A 15,711-nucleotide genomic window follows, 5' to 3' on the forward strand; every position below is an offset into this window, starting at 1 on the left:
AGGTCTCCATTGCCCCGCCCCCGCCCCTTGGCCCCTCCTCAAGCACCCAGGTGGTTCTTTTGCCTCCCCACTGAACAGACGGGAAATGCTGGGCAGTCCTGCGCTCCACGTCTGTCTGTGCAGGAGAAGGGCAGGAGATGGAGGAGAAAGACGCAAAGGCGGAGGGACTCAGTCCAGCCCCAGCTGGTGGGGGATTCCCCAGGGACCTCTGCCCCTAATCAGAGCACTGCCACCAGACTTACCTCCCCACTGAACAGACGGGGACACTGAGGCCGGGTGAGAAAGAGGGGCTCCTCGAGAGCAGCATGGAGCTGACGGCAGGGCTGAGGACAGAACAGAGTCCCTGACACCCCCAGGCCCCGCCTGCCTCGCCAGGTGCGGGTGCTGCGACAGAAGCGCGCTCAGGGCTCTGGCAGGGGGTGCCAGGGCCCCGTGCTTGGAGGCCCACACTGCCGGCCGTCACCGTGCACAGATCACCCGGCGCCCCACTCCCCACAGGTGGACGTTCAGGAGGCCTGGGGCGGGACTGTCTTCCCAGAACCCCGTGAGGGCCTGTGGTTGGGGCTCCCTGGGGACCTACAGACCGGCTGGAGCACCGGGGAAGGCCTTTGACTCTGTCCTATTCCTGAGCCGAGCCAGTGGCCCCGGGGAGGTGGCGTCTCGCCCAGGAGGTGGGTCCTGGCCCCGGGAAACCGTGGGCTGAAAGGAACAGGTGTGCCGGCCTGCCTTCAGCTCCTTGGAAGGAAACCGATGGCCCGCGACCTGGGGCCTCAGGTCGGGGTCGACCTAAATTCATGTTTCTCAAAAGAGTGGCCCCCAGGCCACCTGCATCACAAGCACGTGGGTGTTTGGTAAAGGTTCAGACTCACCAATCCGAGTCTTTTTTTTTTTTTTTACAGAGAGTAAGGGGGAGAGAGAGAGAGAGAGAGAGAGAGAGAGAGAGAGAGAGAGAGAAACATCCATCTGTTGTTCCACTTACAGTGTAACGTTCCACTGCCCACGAGGCTCTGCATGTTTGTGATCTCAAGCCCTCACTCTCACCCTCTGAGGAAGGTGTGGTTCTCCTCGCCTCACGGGCGGGCAACACAGCAGCCTGGTGAAGAACAAGGACTCTGGGGCCAGGCTGCCGGGGTTCAGGTCTCGGCTACAGCTCTTACGGGTTGTGGAATTTGGAGCAAGCGACTTCGCCTTTTCTGTGCCTCAGCATCCTCGTCGGCAGAGGAAGAAAATCACTGTGCCTGTTTCATCAACTTGCCATGGTGATGACAGGCACGAATGCCTGCAAAGTGGTTCAGACAGGGCCCAGCACATAGCAAACACCCCATAATAGTAGCCATTGTTTTCACAACAGAGAACTCAGGTCTGAAAAAAGGAAATGACTTTTCCAAGGTCACCTGGCTTGCAAAGTGGCTGAGCTGGTGTCTCACTACCTAACCACTGGGCCTCCCTGCCCAGGGCCTCGGAAATGAGAGGAGTCCCAGGGGTGGGGCTGCTTTTCAGAACTCTGGCTGCTGGGGTCCAGGGCTCTGGGCCGACTCCTCCAGACCCGCCCCGCCCCGCCCCAGGGCTGGCCCGGAGGGTGGCCCTTTCTTCCCACTGAGCAACTGGAAGAACTGGCCTCCACGTCTTGCTAGGGGCTGAGAGGGCAAACAAGGGGGCATTGAGCCTGGTGGGGCCTCACAATGGCCGCTCTGTCCCGGCCGGCCGGGGGCTGGGCCCATTTCCGACGGGGACAATAGTCAAAAGGCAGTGACGCTGGCAGAGCCTGGAATCCCAGGCGGGATTTTCCAAGGCCTCAAAGCCTGCTGTTTGTCCTCCACGGGGACCCAGGAAGCCCGCCTCCCTGCCTCCCCCCAGCCCACCCACGCCCTAAGGTGCCACTGTGACTAGGGAGGGGGTGGCTTTGAGTCCAGGGTCGGAGTGGGCACTCTGCACCCCAGGGAGCGGTGCCTGGAATGCAGGACATTGCCCTCCACCTGGGCTCCCGCTACCGGCACCCGGTTGTGGAGGGAGATGGTGGGGGTTGAGAAGCTTCCGAACGTCATGGGCAACCCGGCCTCAACGCTGCACTTGAGCTGCCCGGTGCCACGCGGTCGGCCATGCGTGTTCAGTGCGCGTGGCGGTGGCAGCCGGCTCCAGAGGGGAGCCTGTGAGAGAGCCGTCGGAGGCAGGAGGTGTGGGTGTGGTGAGCGGACCGTCAGCAGGTTGCTAGTGATGTTTGTTCGTGGTCATGAGGCAGCTGTGTGTTGAGGGCAGTGTTTGTCCTCGTCACTTGACGCTGGGCCTGGGGATTCCCAGAAAGTTTTAGGTTAAATCTGGACAAGGCCTAGGGCCCGCCAAGTGCCTGACTGTAGCAGAGACCCCGGCCACTGGGCTTTCTCAGAAGGCGAGGCTGAAGGGGTGAGACTGTCCATCCGCCTCCCAGCCCTGTCCAGGCCTGGCCTTGCAGCCCCACCGCTCATCCTGCAGCTGCTCGGACCCACCGGGAGCAGCCAGGCCTGGCCCCACACCTCTGTCTCCAGCTCCAGGCTCAGCTCCTGCAGGCTCAGCCTTGGCTGTCTGGGTAAGGCCCAGGCTGGCTAATGGGACTTTGAAACCTCCAGCTCCCGGTGGTGAGGACAGGAAGTAATGCAGAGCTGAACAGCCCCTCACCCCCACGCCAGTGTCTCCTCCCCCACACAGCCAGGGACATTCTGAGGGCAGGAGGCACATCCCAGGGCCCCCGGCGGGACTCAGAGCTGGCCTGAGGGCCCTGGGGCCCTGGAGCTCTGGCCTTGGCTTCTGCCTCCTGCCCCCGCTTCTCACCCCTGGGCCCAGGCTCCAGGCATCCTCCCCACAACCCTGGCTCCCCTTTGCGTCCTGCTGGCCCTGCCCCTGCCCCTTGAGGTCTGACTTGAGGTCTGACTCAGGAGCTGGCACTGCCCAGCCACTACCCAGGCATGGGACTGGGGGTGGCAGCTGGGCCAAGGAGCAGAGTGCTGGGTGGCTGTCCAGCTACTGCTGTGTGAGCAGGGAGCAGCGCCCAGCTGCACGCCAGGCAGATGGGGTACTGAGTGCCACCGCCCTCCGAGCTCGGCACATCAGAGAGCAGGGCCCCCACCCTGGGACACCCGGAAGGTAAGACGGAGACGTCCCCAGCTCGACAAGAAGCCAGGGGAGATAGACTCTCTGACGAGGGTGGGTAAAGGGCCCTTTCCTGTTGCACAGACAGTCACACGGAACCCAGGCTGTGTGACCCAGAGAACAACAGACACACACGCCTCCCCAAGGAACAGATGCAGACGTAGCAGGACTCCTTACCCCCGTGGGACGAACACAAAAATAAAGCCGCACCCCCACCCCAGCGTGGCCAGAGAAGCAAACCCACAGGCCTTCCCCCGTGGAAGCACACACCCCACGCCCCCAGGAGAGCTGGCAGCGGACACGCCCCCTCCTGGCCCCAGCCGGGTCCAGAGGCTGCCCGATGATGCTGGGGCTGGGAGGTGCCTCTTTCTCACGCTCTCTGTCACTCTCCTCCGCCCAGCCATTTCCTCTGCCTCGGAGGAGGCGTGGCTGGGAGTGACATCCCAGAAAGGGTGGGAGGTAGAGGAGCCCCTGCCCAGGATCCCGGGGGCGGGGGGGGGGGGCAGATGTCAGAAGGCCCATTCACCCTTGAGGCCCAGCCCGACTAGAGGGGCGGCAGGCAGGGTGCTGGCTACCCAGCCAGGCTGGTCACCGTCAGGAGCCCCCAGCCTGACGTCAGTCCCACTGATGGTTGTTGCTGAGGCTCGAGTCGTTCCTATGACGCCACAGGGGTCAGCTCTGGAATGGCTGGGGGTGGCCTGCAGGGCCGGCGTCAGGGATCAGCTCTCCCCGGGGACGTGCACCAGGATGGGTGGGGCCAGCCGAGGCCACACGCTCCCTGCGAAGCCAGCTGCCTACTCCCAAGGTCTCACGTTGGCCTTGACGCTCCCTCCACAGACCTTTGCGGCAGGCCCGGCTCCCAGGGCCTCAGCACTGGCCCCTGTGCCTGCCTGGCCATGGCTCTGGGCTGTGGCTGAGAAGTCCTTGCCTCTCCTGCCTCCGAACCCTCAGTTTCCATGCTCAGTCCTCAGTGAGACCTCTCCCCCCAACCCTTTCTTTCCTCTTTCCCAGGAAGCCTCCCCAGAATAATTCCCTGTAGCCCCACTTCTTTCTGGAATCGACTTCCAGAATGCCCTTCCCGCCGCCTCCACAGGCTGCTAGCCTGTGTTCTCTGCAGCTCTTCTGGCTTCTTCTGGTGCCCGGTCACCTCCCAGCTTGCTGAGAGCATGGCTTGGGACTCGTCCTCACTCTGAATGTGTCCCTTTCTATCCAGGCCACAGGCGTCTCTTGAATGACAGCAGTAGCCTCCATGCTGGCCCCATCTGGCCCTGCAAAACCTGCGGCCATTCTTTCATGCCACGTGTGCTCTCTTGCCCGGGAGTATCTCCTGGTCCTTCTCTGCTCAAGGCTCTGAGCTCCCAGAGGGCAGGGCTGTGACTTGTCCACTTTGGTATGACAAGGGTCTAGCATATGGACAAATTATATGTGTGTTGCATGAATGAATGAATGAATGAATTATTGCATCTTGATCATCAGGGTAGTGGCAGTGTGATGGGAGAATTCATTCCATGTAGTCTCTCTATTTTGACCAAGACGTTCCTTTGCTGTTAGGACCACCCTTGAGGGTGTAGGAACCAGGAACTGAGGTACAATGAGAACCATCCAATAAGGATTCAGGGAGGTAAGAGGAGGCAAGTCTTGGCTAGCATCTGGGCCTGAGATAAGACAGATGAGAGGGTTCGGCTTCACCCTCAGGCAAGAAAGGCCCCATGGACAGGGTGAGTTTCGGAGTAGGGACAAGAACGGGTAAAAGAACTGGCGGAATGAGGAAAGAGTAGCTGTGTGGCCTTGGCAAGTGTTTCTCAGGGTTCTCCAGAGAAACGGAACCAAATAGGATCTATACATTTATTAGGAGGAATTGGCTCACGTGAGTATGGAGGCTGACAAGTCCCACGGTCTGCAGTCAGCGAGCGGGAGACCCAGGAGAGCTGATGGTGTAGTTCCAGATGCCGGGAGCCTCAAGATGAGGGAGAGCAGATATTTCAGTTCAAGTGGGAGGCAGGAACAATCCAACGGCCCAACTGGGAAGCTGTTGGGCAGGAGGAGTTCCCCTCATGTGTGCGGGTCAGGCCTTTTGTTCTATTCAGGATGACTGCCTGAGGCCCACCCGCGTTCGGGAAGGTGGTCTGCTTTACTCAGCCTAGGGGTTCAAATGTTAATCTCACCCAGAGGCACCCGTACACACACCCAGAGTAAAGTTTGACCAAATATCTGAGCATTCTGTGGCCCAGGCAAGTTGACACATACAATTAGCCATTGAAGCAAGTCACTACATACCCCTAAGCCCTAGCTTCCTTCTGTGTAAATTGGGGGGAAATGATATTTCCCTTCCAAAGTGGTTGGAGAAACCCACACAATCGTGCATGTGAAGTGTTGCTGTGGTGCCTAGTAAGGCTCCATGGCTGGTAGTAGGGTGATGATGATGTTGGGTAGTGGCCGCACAGAGCCCGGAGGCAGACGGACTGTGTCAGAGGTAGAGAGAGGTCAGTCACCCCCCTCACTCACTGCTGTATCTGGGAGTTAGCCCCTGGTTCCTCCCCTGGGGTTCTAACCTGCCTTTGGCTCCTCACAGACCCCGCTCCGAGGTTAAGTGCAGGCTCCAGGAAAGGTCGCTGGTCTGTAAGGCAGGCAGCTTCCCCCTTCCCCCGGCTTTGGGGGTATTCCTAGGCTGCCTGGGGAGAGGTGTCTGCAATTGGGACAGAGACAACCAGAGACCAAGGCTGCACAGGGCAGAACTATGAGGAGGCAGGAAGTGGGTAGGGAATAGGTGGGTGGGGAGGTCAGCCGGAACAGGGGATTGAGTAGGGGGGTTGGAAGAACGGTGGGAGAGGGGGAGCCTGAAGGGCAGGTAGGGGGCAGTGGAATGCTGGAGCTGGCTGGTACTCAGAGCCAACTGTAACTCTGATGACCAACATGTAATCCTTTCATTCTGAACTTCACATTCAGTGATGGCCCTAGAGCTTCAAATTGGCCGTAGTAGAGAATTGGCAAATGCTACTAATCAAGGCATTTCTCCATCAGAGAGCAGGTGTTGGGGGTGGCATATTGGAGTGTGGTAGTGCACGGGAGGGTCAGGGTGTGGAGGAACCAGAAATAGAACTTCTGTAGTGGTAAGAAGTCCTGCATTTGAACCCCAGGACTTGACCTTGGGCAAGTTACTTGACCTCTCCCAGCGTCAATTTGTCTCGTACGATTAAATTAACATATAAAAACCACTTAGAATCATGCCCTTTCCATTCCATTCCATAAATGTTATGTATTATTCCTTTGGAAGAGAAAGTGCGTGTTAGGAAAATGAGCATCTTAATCCCCAGGTTCTGTGGGCATTCACAGAGCTACGGAGAAACCCCTGTCTGCCCTGGGCGTACAATCTGCCTGGAGGACCAAACACGCTCCCAGGAAGTTACACAGCACTAAAAACGCACTCATATTCATGCAACACTTGACAGCGCACCAAGGTTTTTCGTATGGATTATCTCTTGTAAGCCTCACAACAGCTCCCTGTTTAAAGGAGCAAATCAGAAAGGATGAGTGACGTCAAGAGGCACACACAGCGGCAGCGGCAGAATTACCAGCCTTACAAGGACTGCCACCAGATTGGTGAAGTCAAGCACCAAGTGGCACTTCTGTATGATGATAACACAGAGGAAGGTTTCTCCAGTCTCTACGTGGGGCCAGGGATCCTGACTATTATGCACTGGAAAAGCTCAAGTTTTGCTATCCACTCAGCGTCATGCAGCAAACTGGCTCATCTCCAGGGCACCCGAGTTAGGGACCGCAACTCCACCTGAGAGGCTGGCTCGCCGCGGATGACTCCGCCCCGCCTGGGGAGGCAGCACAGAGCGCGTCGGCCTCTCCTTCCCTCTCGTCTCTATGGCGGAAGTGAGTCGTTCCAGCCGAAACACAACAACATTCTCGGTGGTGGGAGTGAATGGTATCGTCCAAATGAGAGGGATACTTCTCACCATCAAATCTTAAAAATCAGAAAGATAATCAAGAACAAGGAAACGTGCAAATTACATAGCAGCCTATGGGTATAACTACTTTCTCGCGTGAGTGTGAAAACTGTCTGGGCAGCTGCACTTGTGTCGAGGCTCGGCCAGCGTGCTCGCGCCCCCCGTGGCCGCGGAGGCGGGTGGAGCCGTCCAGTTTGAAGGGGCGGGGCGGGGGTTTCCGGGCCGGCACGGCGTCTCCCGCGGCGGTGGTCCGGCGCTGCGGCGAGCACGGTGGCGTGGCTGCGGGTCCGGGCCGCGGATTCGGGGAGGTAGGGCACCATTCTAACCCCCTGCCCCTTCTCCTGGGCGGGCGCGGGCGTGGGCGTTCCCTGAGCCGGCAGGAGGGAAGGCGCGCCCCGAACTCCCAAGCCCGGCCAGGTGGGCGTGGAGTGCCGCCCCCGAGACCACCTCTCCGGAGTCCGCTCCACCCCTGGTACCGAATTGTGGAGGTTCTGGGGGCGGGACGGTGGGAAAACGGGACCCAGGCCGGAAGTTCGCCCCGAGTCCCGCCCGAGTTCTTGATGCGTAGCTGAACGCTGTCTGTTTTGCTTTTAGTCCTTCTCTTGCGCTGGATCGGACCTGCGGAGATCTTACCGGGTGTGAAGAGGAGGTGGAAGGGGATGATCCGAGCCTGAGTGACCCCGCTTCGGCCTGTGCGCGTAAGGTGGTTATGGGGTGTCCTGGGCTCCAGCCTGACCCTGAGAACGCATCGGTCAGTCTGCCCCTGTGATCTGCAGACCTGTGCCGTCGGGGGGGGGGGGGGCGGGGAGGGGGGACCAGAGTGATGAGACTTCCCAGGCCCAGCTTTGGAGAACTCCTGGCTCACGGGAGGCAGGGGTGAGGTTGAGGGGACAGACAAGCTCATCACAGACCAGAGGTGGCTGCTCTGGGAAGGAGGCTGGAGTTGGTCAGGACTGATTTCCTGGAGACGTGGAGCCTTAGAATAGCGTCGAGAATGAGGGACGAGCCTGGGCTTGGGACAAAAGGGAAGCGTTGTATGGCCTGTTTGAAGGTTTGTGGGGGCCATCCGAGGGGGAAGTTGTGGAAGAAAGGGGAGCTGGACTGGAGCTGGGAGTCTCTAGATGGGAAGCTGCTGGATGGAGTTAAACTAGATAGAGGGCAGAAAGGGACAGGAGAGCCCCCTCATCCTTGCTCTAAGGGCGTAGAAGAAACCAGTCCAGCAGCCCTTGGAAGGACCTGGAATTCCTGGTCCGGATGAATCCAGCAGTAACTTTGTACCAGGTTCCAGGTACCGAGTTTCTGGTGATGGATAGGACAGTCCCTGCCCTTGAGGAACTGTCTACCTCCCGGGAGAGACAAGACAGGATAACACGTGTGAAAAGGTGACTGCTGGGACAGGTGGGTCGGGCTGATTGCCAAGCAAGAGGCAGAGCCAGTTGATTTCTGACCGCTGCCCTGTGTGTTCAGTGGCGAGCAGCACTGCTTGAGCAGGATAGAGACAAACTGAAAACAAACTTAGAAAAGAGTTGTCAGGACCCCGAGTAGATAAGATGTGATGTCGGCATGTTTCTGGGAGATGGAGATCTTTAACCTGTAGAAGGGGTGAGGGGGTGATGGAAGAGTTGCCTTTAAATAGCTGAAAGGCTTCTTTGTGGAAAACGATGAGGTGTATTCTGTGTGGCTTCTGATATCAAAACGTAAGACTAGTGGCTTGAAGCACTAAGAGGGATTCCTTCAGGAGAGCTGTCTAAAGATGGGATGATCTGCCCTAGCCGGTTTGGTTCAGTGGATAGAGCGTCGGCCTTCGGACTGAAAGGTCCCGGGTTCGATTCTGGTCAAGGGTATGTACCTTGGTTGCGGGCACATCCCCAGTGGGAGGTGTGCAGGAGGCAGCTGATTGGTGTTTCTCTCTCATCGATTTTTTTGACTCTATCCTTCTCCCTTCCTCTCTGTAAAAAATCAATAAAATATATTTTAAAAAAATAAAGAAGGGATGATCTGCTGTGAGAGGCACTGAATTCCCTGTCGGGAGGTTTGTAAGCTGAACACTCTCAGCGAAGAAACGTGACTGTCCCCTCTCCCTCTGGGCGCATCTTCAGTTACCTACTAAGTTCTGGTCCTCAAGTCTGTTGTTTTCTTCCCTCTCCCTCCACCAGTGCAGCCATCATCTTGCAGCAATTACAACCTAATAACTATAGCAGCTCACACCTGCTGTGATTACTAATTGCCAGGTACTGCTTTAAGTGCTTTAGAGATGCCAGCTCATCTAATCCCCCAGAAAACCCTTTTAAGGTAGCGATGGTTAAAATCCCCTTTTTATAGATTGGAAAAACTAAGGCACATGGGAGCCAAGCAGCTTGCCTAAGAGCACACAGTGAGCAACTGGCAGAGCTGGGGTTCCAACCCCGGCTGTCTGGCTTTAGAGTCGTTGTTCTCAACCACTATTCTGTGTTTTCCATGTGTTGTTTTATTTAACCTTCACAATAATCCAAATTTTCGGATAAGAAAGCAGGCCCGGAGAAGTTGCGAGATTTGCCTAAGGTCCCTGCAAGATATGGGAGAGCTGGGATTCCAACCCAGGACTGCTGGACATGGAACCCCCACACTCTGCACTTCATTCCCCCCACATCCATTTTGCTGCCTCTGTAACTGCCACTACTGTAGGGCCTCTAACTGGACTCCTTGCCAGCCTTTCTGCTGTAAATTGGCAAGCTCTCACTCTGGAGTCTGGATGGCCCTGGAAGTAAGTGAGATTTGGTGTGTATGTGCATGGGTCAGTCAGGTTTTAAAGCCGAGTCTCCTTAGCTTTTGTTGACGTCTCAGAGCATTTTGTGACCCAGATAGTGAAGAGGCTGAGCTAACTTTCTGATGCACAGATTTGATCTCGGCACAGTGATCACTGACTCTCCACTGCCCTTAGGACAGAGTTCAAACCCTTAACCTGGTCATTCAAGGTCCCAGGAAATCAGACTTTCCTTCTCCCACCTGGGAGTCTCGCCAGTATGGGAACATTTGCCTGCCTGTCTCTCCTCCACCCTGGCAGCTTCTCAAGGGCAGGTGTTTGCCTTTAATGGTCAGTGCCTGACAGGTGTTACACAGTGAGCATGTATTGTAACCTGCACTGAATACCCTAGTGCCGTGGTCAGCAAACTGCGACTCGAGAGTCACATGCAACGCTTTGGCCCCTTGAGTGTGGCTCTTCCACAAAATACCACGTGCGGGCGCGCACGTAAGGTGCGATTGAAACTTCGTGGCCCATGCGCAGAAGTCGGTTTTTGGCCTGGGTGAGTCTATTTTGAAGAAGTGGCTTTAGAAGAAGTGGGGGTGTCGGTTGCATGTGGCTCGTGAGCCGCGGTTTGCCGACCACTGCCCTAGTGGAATTCAAGCCTTGGCCAGTTGTGTGGCCTGGGAACTTTGAAGCTCTCCCCCTTTCTGATCCCAGCACCTAAGGCTCTCTGATAGTAGGTGCTGCCGGAATGCAGAGGAAGGCTGTGGAGGCAGGAGCTGGGCTGGGTCTGGAAGGAAGTGAACAGGTAACGTGCAGATCGTTCAGAAGGTTTCAGTATTCTGACCTGGCTCTTCTTGCAGGGCGGCCCCTGTGTGGGGTGGAGCTCCCTGTCTCTACTCCTGTCCCCCACCCTGTGGTGGGCCACTGGCTGCAGGATGAACTGTCGCTCGGAGGTGCTGGAGGTGTCGGTGGAGGGGCGGCAGGTGGAGGAGGCCATGCTGGCTGTGCTGCACACGGTGCTCCTGCATCGCAGCACAGGCAAGTTCCACTACAAGAAGGAGGGCACCTACTCCATCGGCACCGTGGGCACCCAGGATGTCGACTGTGACTTCATCGATTTCACCTACGTGCGAGTCTCCTCGGACGAGCTGGACCGTGCCCTGCGCAAGGTTGTTGGGGAATTCAAGGTAGGGTGTGGCACAGTCCCGTCAGGACTCGAGGGAGGCACCCTTACCCTCTGGGTTGGTTCTACATAATTGAGTTGGAAAGGGTCCTGGCTACCCTAGGAGGACGGGAGTGGGGGGAGCATGGGCAGAATTATTGGACCAGATGATCCCATTTGCTGCTCAGATGAGAAGAGGGAGAAGCAGCAAGGTCTGATTTGTTCTTTGCCTCACTTCCCTCTTCTGTTCCTTGGCTTCCTTTTTTTATTTTATTTTATTGTTATTATTATTTAAAAAATACTTCTATTGATGTCAGAGAGGAAGGGAGAGGAAAAGAGAGAAAAACATTAATGATGAGAGAATAATTGATTGGCTGCCTCCTGCATGCCCCCCATTGTGGATTGAGCCTGCAACCCAGGCATGTGCCCTGACCAGGAATCGAACCATGACCTGCTGGTTCATAGGGCGATGCTCAACCACTGAGCCACACCAGCCAGGCTCCTTGGCTTCCTTCTTTCTAATCAAGGATCACTGGGCTTTATATTCCTCCCTCCTTTTCTTTAAAGATTGTGAGTTTAGGTTGTCATTGAGCGAAGGAAGTGGAAGGATTGTCCTTAATTAATAGTGGAGAATGCATATAGGATTTACCTGGGGAGTAGATGTTGGAGTACATTTTGGGGCTAAAGGAGTGTGGTTGTAGAAGGAATAAGAAGGCCCTTTGTGTAAAGGTGAAAAGCAAGGATTTTGAAATCAGACAATCTGGATTCAAACCCCGGTGCAGCCATTCACTGGCCTGTGACTTTTGGCAAAATAACTTCAATCTGAGCCTCATTTTGCCTCAATATTCCTGCCTCCCAGAGTTGTTGAGGGGAGTGAGTGGGATTGTGTATATAAAGTGCCTGGCCCAGAATAAGTGCTTAAAAAATATCAATTCTGAACAAAGCTGGAGGAGTTGGGCGAGGAGACAGGTTTTGTTGTTTTGCCTGAACCACTCAATTTTAGGCGGGCAGTTTGCTGTGTCCCAAATCTTTTATCTTCTCTGTTTCTCATTCCCTGCCCTCCCTAAAGGACTAATAGAGCTAGGAGAGCATAATTCCCTGGGGCGTAGGAAGCAGGTGCTCACAGGATGAGAACTCCTGTCCTAGCCTGCTATCTGCTACCCTTTCTTCCCCAGGATGCACTGCGCAACTCAGGTGGCGATGGGCTAGGGCAGATGTCCTTGGAGTTCTACCAGAAGAAGAAGTCTCGCTGGCCTTTCTCAGACGAGTGCATCCCCTGGGAAGTATGGACGGTCAAGGTGCACGTGGTGGCCCTGGCCACGGAGCAGGAGCGGCAGATCTGCCGGGAGAAGGTGGGTGAGAAGCTCTGTGAGAAGGTCATCAACATCGTGGAGGTGATGAACCGGCACGAGTACCTGCCCAAGATGCCCACGCAGTCGGAGGTGGACAACGTGTTTGACACAGGCTTGCGGGACGTGCAGCCCTACCTCTACAAGATCTCCTTCCAAATCACCGATGCCCTGGGCACCTCAGTCACCACCACCATGCGCAGGCTCATCAAAGACACCCTTGCTCTCTAGGCCGTGCTGGGTGCCTTGGGTGCTCCTTGATGGCTTGCAGACCTTGGCTTCTGGGGATTGTACTGTTAGGCCCTTGGGGCTCTGGAACCTGCTCCGGGTCCTGATAAGACTTGGGAGGGCCATCCCCTGACTTCCTTGATTTGTGGTTGCCAGTCTCTGGTCAGCCTCGTAACCTTCACTGACGGTCAGGTCAGGCCAATACTGTCCCACCTCTGGTGGATCCCCCTTCTCTACTGTATAGAAGGGCCATCACTGATGGTGAATAAAGTTGAGAATGTGAGTTTGGGTTAAGCCATGTCTCCCTTGCCTTGTGTTCTGTCCTGAAACATTAACACTTTCTGGCAGACTTGTGAGGACACAGGAGTGTTGAGGGCATTAATCCAAGATGAGGGGAATGGGTGGATAGGATTACAGGTAGATTAAAGCTGACTGATTTTCTACTTTGTTGGCCATTCACAAAATGTTACCCACCAGGGTGTGACCACGATCAGTACCTTGAATGAAGACACAGATCAAGACCTATTGCTTTTATTTATTTATTTATTTTAAAACTAGAGGCCTGGTGGGGTCCCTTGGCCTGGCCTGCGCCCTCGCAATCCGGGACCCCTTGGGGGATGTCGGACTGCCGGTTTCGGCCGGATCCCTGAAGGCCAGGCCAGGGGACCCTACCAGTGCATGAATCTGTGCACCGGGCCTCTAGTATGCATGTAAGATCTTTGGTTAATCTCTTCCTGCCCTCCCTCCTCCCCCTCTTCTCTTCCCTCTGAGATTCATCATTCTGTTGCATGTTTCCATGCCTGTGCGTTGCGCGTCTGCCCCCTGGTGGTCAGTGCGCATCATAGCTACCGGTCGATTGGTCGGCTGGTCACTTAGGCTTTTATACATATAGATGGTTGATTGATTGATTTCAGAGGGGGAGAGAGAGAAACATTGATTTGTTCCACTTACTTATGCATTCATTGGTTGATTGTTGTATGTGTCCTGACCAGGGATCGAACTCTCAACCTTGTATGGGGATGACGCTCTAACCAACTGAGCTACCTGGCCAGGAGGCTCTGTTGCTTTTAGATATGACAGTGCTGTTTCTCCTCCCTAAGGAAGCTGTACCATCCCTGGCCTGTATATTAGGTGGTCTTGCTTTATGATGGCAGAAACATCAATGATGAGAGAGTCCTTGATCAGCTTGCCTCCTGCACGCCCCACACCAGGGATCAAGCCTGCAACCTGGGCATGTGCCCTGACCAGAAATCAAACTGTGACTTCCTGGTTCATAGGTCGATGCTCAGCCACTGAGCCATGCCATCTGGGCTTCTTTGTCTTCATAGTGCACACAGGCCCAGCGTGCACCGAAAGATTTGATTTGGGGTTTCTCTCTGGAGAGAGATGGGCCAGCTTGAGACTGGTGTCTGGTGACACTTCTTCCAGACTGGGCTGGCCTGGCTGGTTAGAACATTACTGCCGTAGCTCACACTTGTTTCAGCACAGGCATACTCAAAATCAGTGACTTCCACTGTGTGCTTTTTATTGATTTATTCCATATTTTGCAATGCTTTTTGGTTACATCTGGGCCAGTTGTATCAGACTAAATAAACTGTGTGTAGGGAGGGGTGCTAAGGGAGAAATGGTTGGGTGGAGGAGGGGTCTTGCCGATGGTCCTGGAGCAGGTAGGTAGGAAGCCAGGATTGCCAGGAAGTGTTTGCACGGTTTTCTCATTCTGAGCCGCTTTGGCCATGTGATAGTTCATGACAGGTTTTGTGATGTCCTGCCCTTGATCTCTGGGGAATCGGAGAACCCAGGGGTTTGGAGATGGGGAAGGCCCATCCCCAGCAAGTCCTTAATGGTGTGTGAGCCCTACTTGGCCTGTAGTCTGGGGGACCTTTATCTCTTAGCTGGCCATCAGCTGATCTCTTCTGAATTGGATGACACATGTGTTTGCTAGCAGTGACTTTATTGTATTCTTTTTGTTAATGATACTTTTTTCCATTGATTTTTAGAGAGTGGAAGGGAGGGAGGGGGAGAGAGAGGAGAGAGAAACATTGATGTGAGAAAGACACATCAATTGGTTGCCTCCCACATGTGTCCTGACGGGGGCCAGGGAATGAACCTGCAGCCCAGGTACATGCCCTTGACTGGGAATCAAACCCCTGACCCTTCGGTGTGTGGACCAACGCTCTAACCACTGAGAGCACTGGCTAAGGCAGCAGTGACTTTGTTTTAAAGAGCTCAAGGTTGCTACAGGGTTTCTCAGGAGGCCTGGGCTGGAGGGTCTTCCCTCCATTCCAGCTTCCCCAGACTCCTGCAGCCAGGCTGCTCCACTCTCCCACGCTGGCTTGGCTGTGGGCTGTCCAGCTGGCAGCAAACTCCCTAGGTGGACAGGACAATAACACCTCCATCCTTTGGCATTGTGATTTCCCAGAGGTAGGGGCTGGTTTTCTCAAGGTCAGAACCCAAGCTTTGGTGACTCAAATCTGCTTTCCCATTGGTCTGTATCTCTTCTTGCCCTCTGGGGCCTGCACAAAGGAACAGGGGTAGGCCTTAAAGTCCCCCTAGCCTCCCTCTCTCCCTGTGTGGGACCAAGGAGGCACTGGCCTGCTTGTCCAGCCCCTGGCGGCTCCCAAAGGGGAGGAAGGATAGGCATCACTCAGGTCTTAGAGGCTGTCATTTACTAGCATCTCCTGTTCCAGGGGCACCTGGGCCAGCGAGCGGCACTGAGCAGACAGCCCAGAAATGGGGATGGCCCTTGCTCCTGCTCAGCTGCCCGCACCCCAGGCAGCACCTGGGATGGGGTCTGGAAGATCTTTCCCAGGGTTCTGAGAAAGGTGCTAGCTCAACTTCCTTTGACGAAGGGGAGGGGGGGGCCTTGGGGACAGGGTTCCTGGGTTTTGCTTGTTGGGAGCATAGACCAGATTCGCATGCGTAGGTGAGGGGGCTTTGAGGCAAGAAGATGTAACCCCTGGCCTGGAAGTCTGGGCCATAGTCCACGCTGGGGAGCCCTTCGTCTGGGAAGGGCCTGAGTGCTTTGCGCAAGGGGTGGGGGTGTAGGACGACTGGGATCCGCCCCTTAGGTCCCTCCCAGATGCAGTCCTCCGCCTGCCGCCAGGGCTCCCACACGACTGAGGGTCCTGCGCACATCTGGGCACAGCTGACCAGCTGAGGGGAAGC

The 15,711-nt window shown here is 55.7% G+C and overlaps 1 protein-coding gene across 2 annotated transcripts; it reads left to right on the forward strand.

Annotated features, from left to right (window-relative positions):
• Nucleotides 1-7,280: 7,280 nt before the first annotated feature.
• On the forward strand, nucleotides 7,281-12,842 carry ATG101 (autophagy related 101). Of its 2 annotated transcripts, none has more exons than XM_079773625.1 (4): nucleotides 7,281-7,387; nucleotides 7,674-7,777; nucleotides 10,668-10,994; nucleotides 12,145-12,842. In XM_079773625.1, the coding sequence occupies exons 3-4, from the start codon at nucleotides 10,743-10,745 to the stop codon at nucleotides 12,547-12,549; spliced, it is 657 nt and encodes a 218-aa protein (XP_079629751.1). In that variant the 5' UTR covers nucleotides 7,281-7,387; nucleotides 7,674-7,777; nucleotides 10,668-10,742; the 3' UTR covers nucleotides 12,550-12,842. The 2 variants fall into 2 exon arrangements, with proteins under 2 accessions (XP_079629751.1, XP_079629750.1); XM_079773624.1 differs by having other exon boundaries at nucleotides 7,287-7,387; nucleotides 7,674-7,782; nucleotides 12,145-12,841.
• Nucleotides 12,843-15,711: the final 2,869 nt, after the last annotated feature.

This window comes from Cnephaeus nilssonii (assembly GCF_951640355.1).
Source record: "Cnephaeus nilssonii genome assembly, chromosome: 6".
In the NCBI taxonomy this organism is placed as follows: domain Eukaryota; kingdom Metazoa; phylum Chordata; class Mammalia; order Chiroptera; family Vespertilionidae; genus Cnephaeus; species Cnephaeus nilssonii.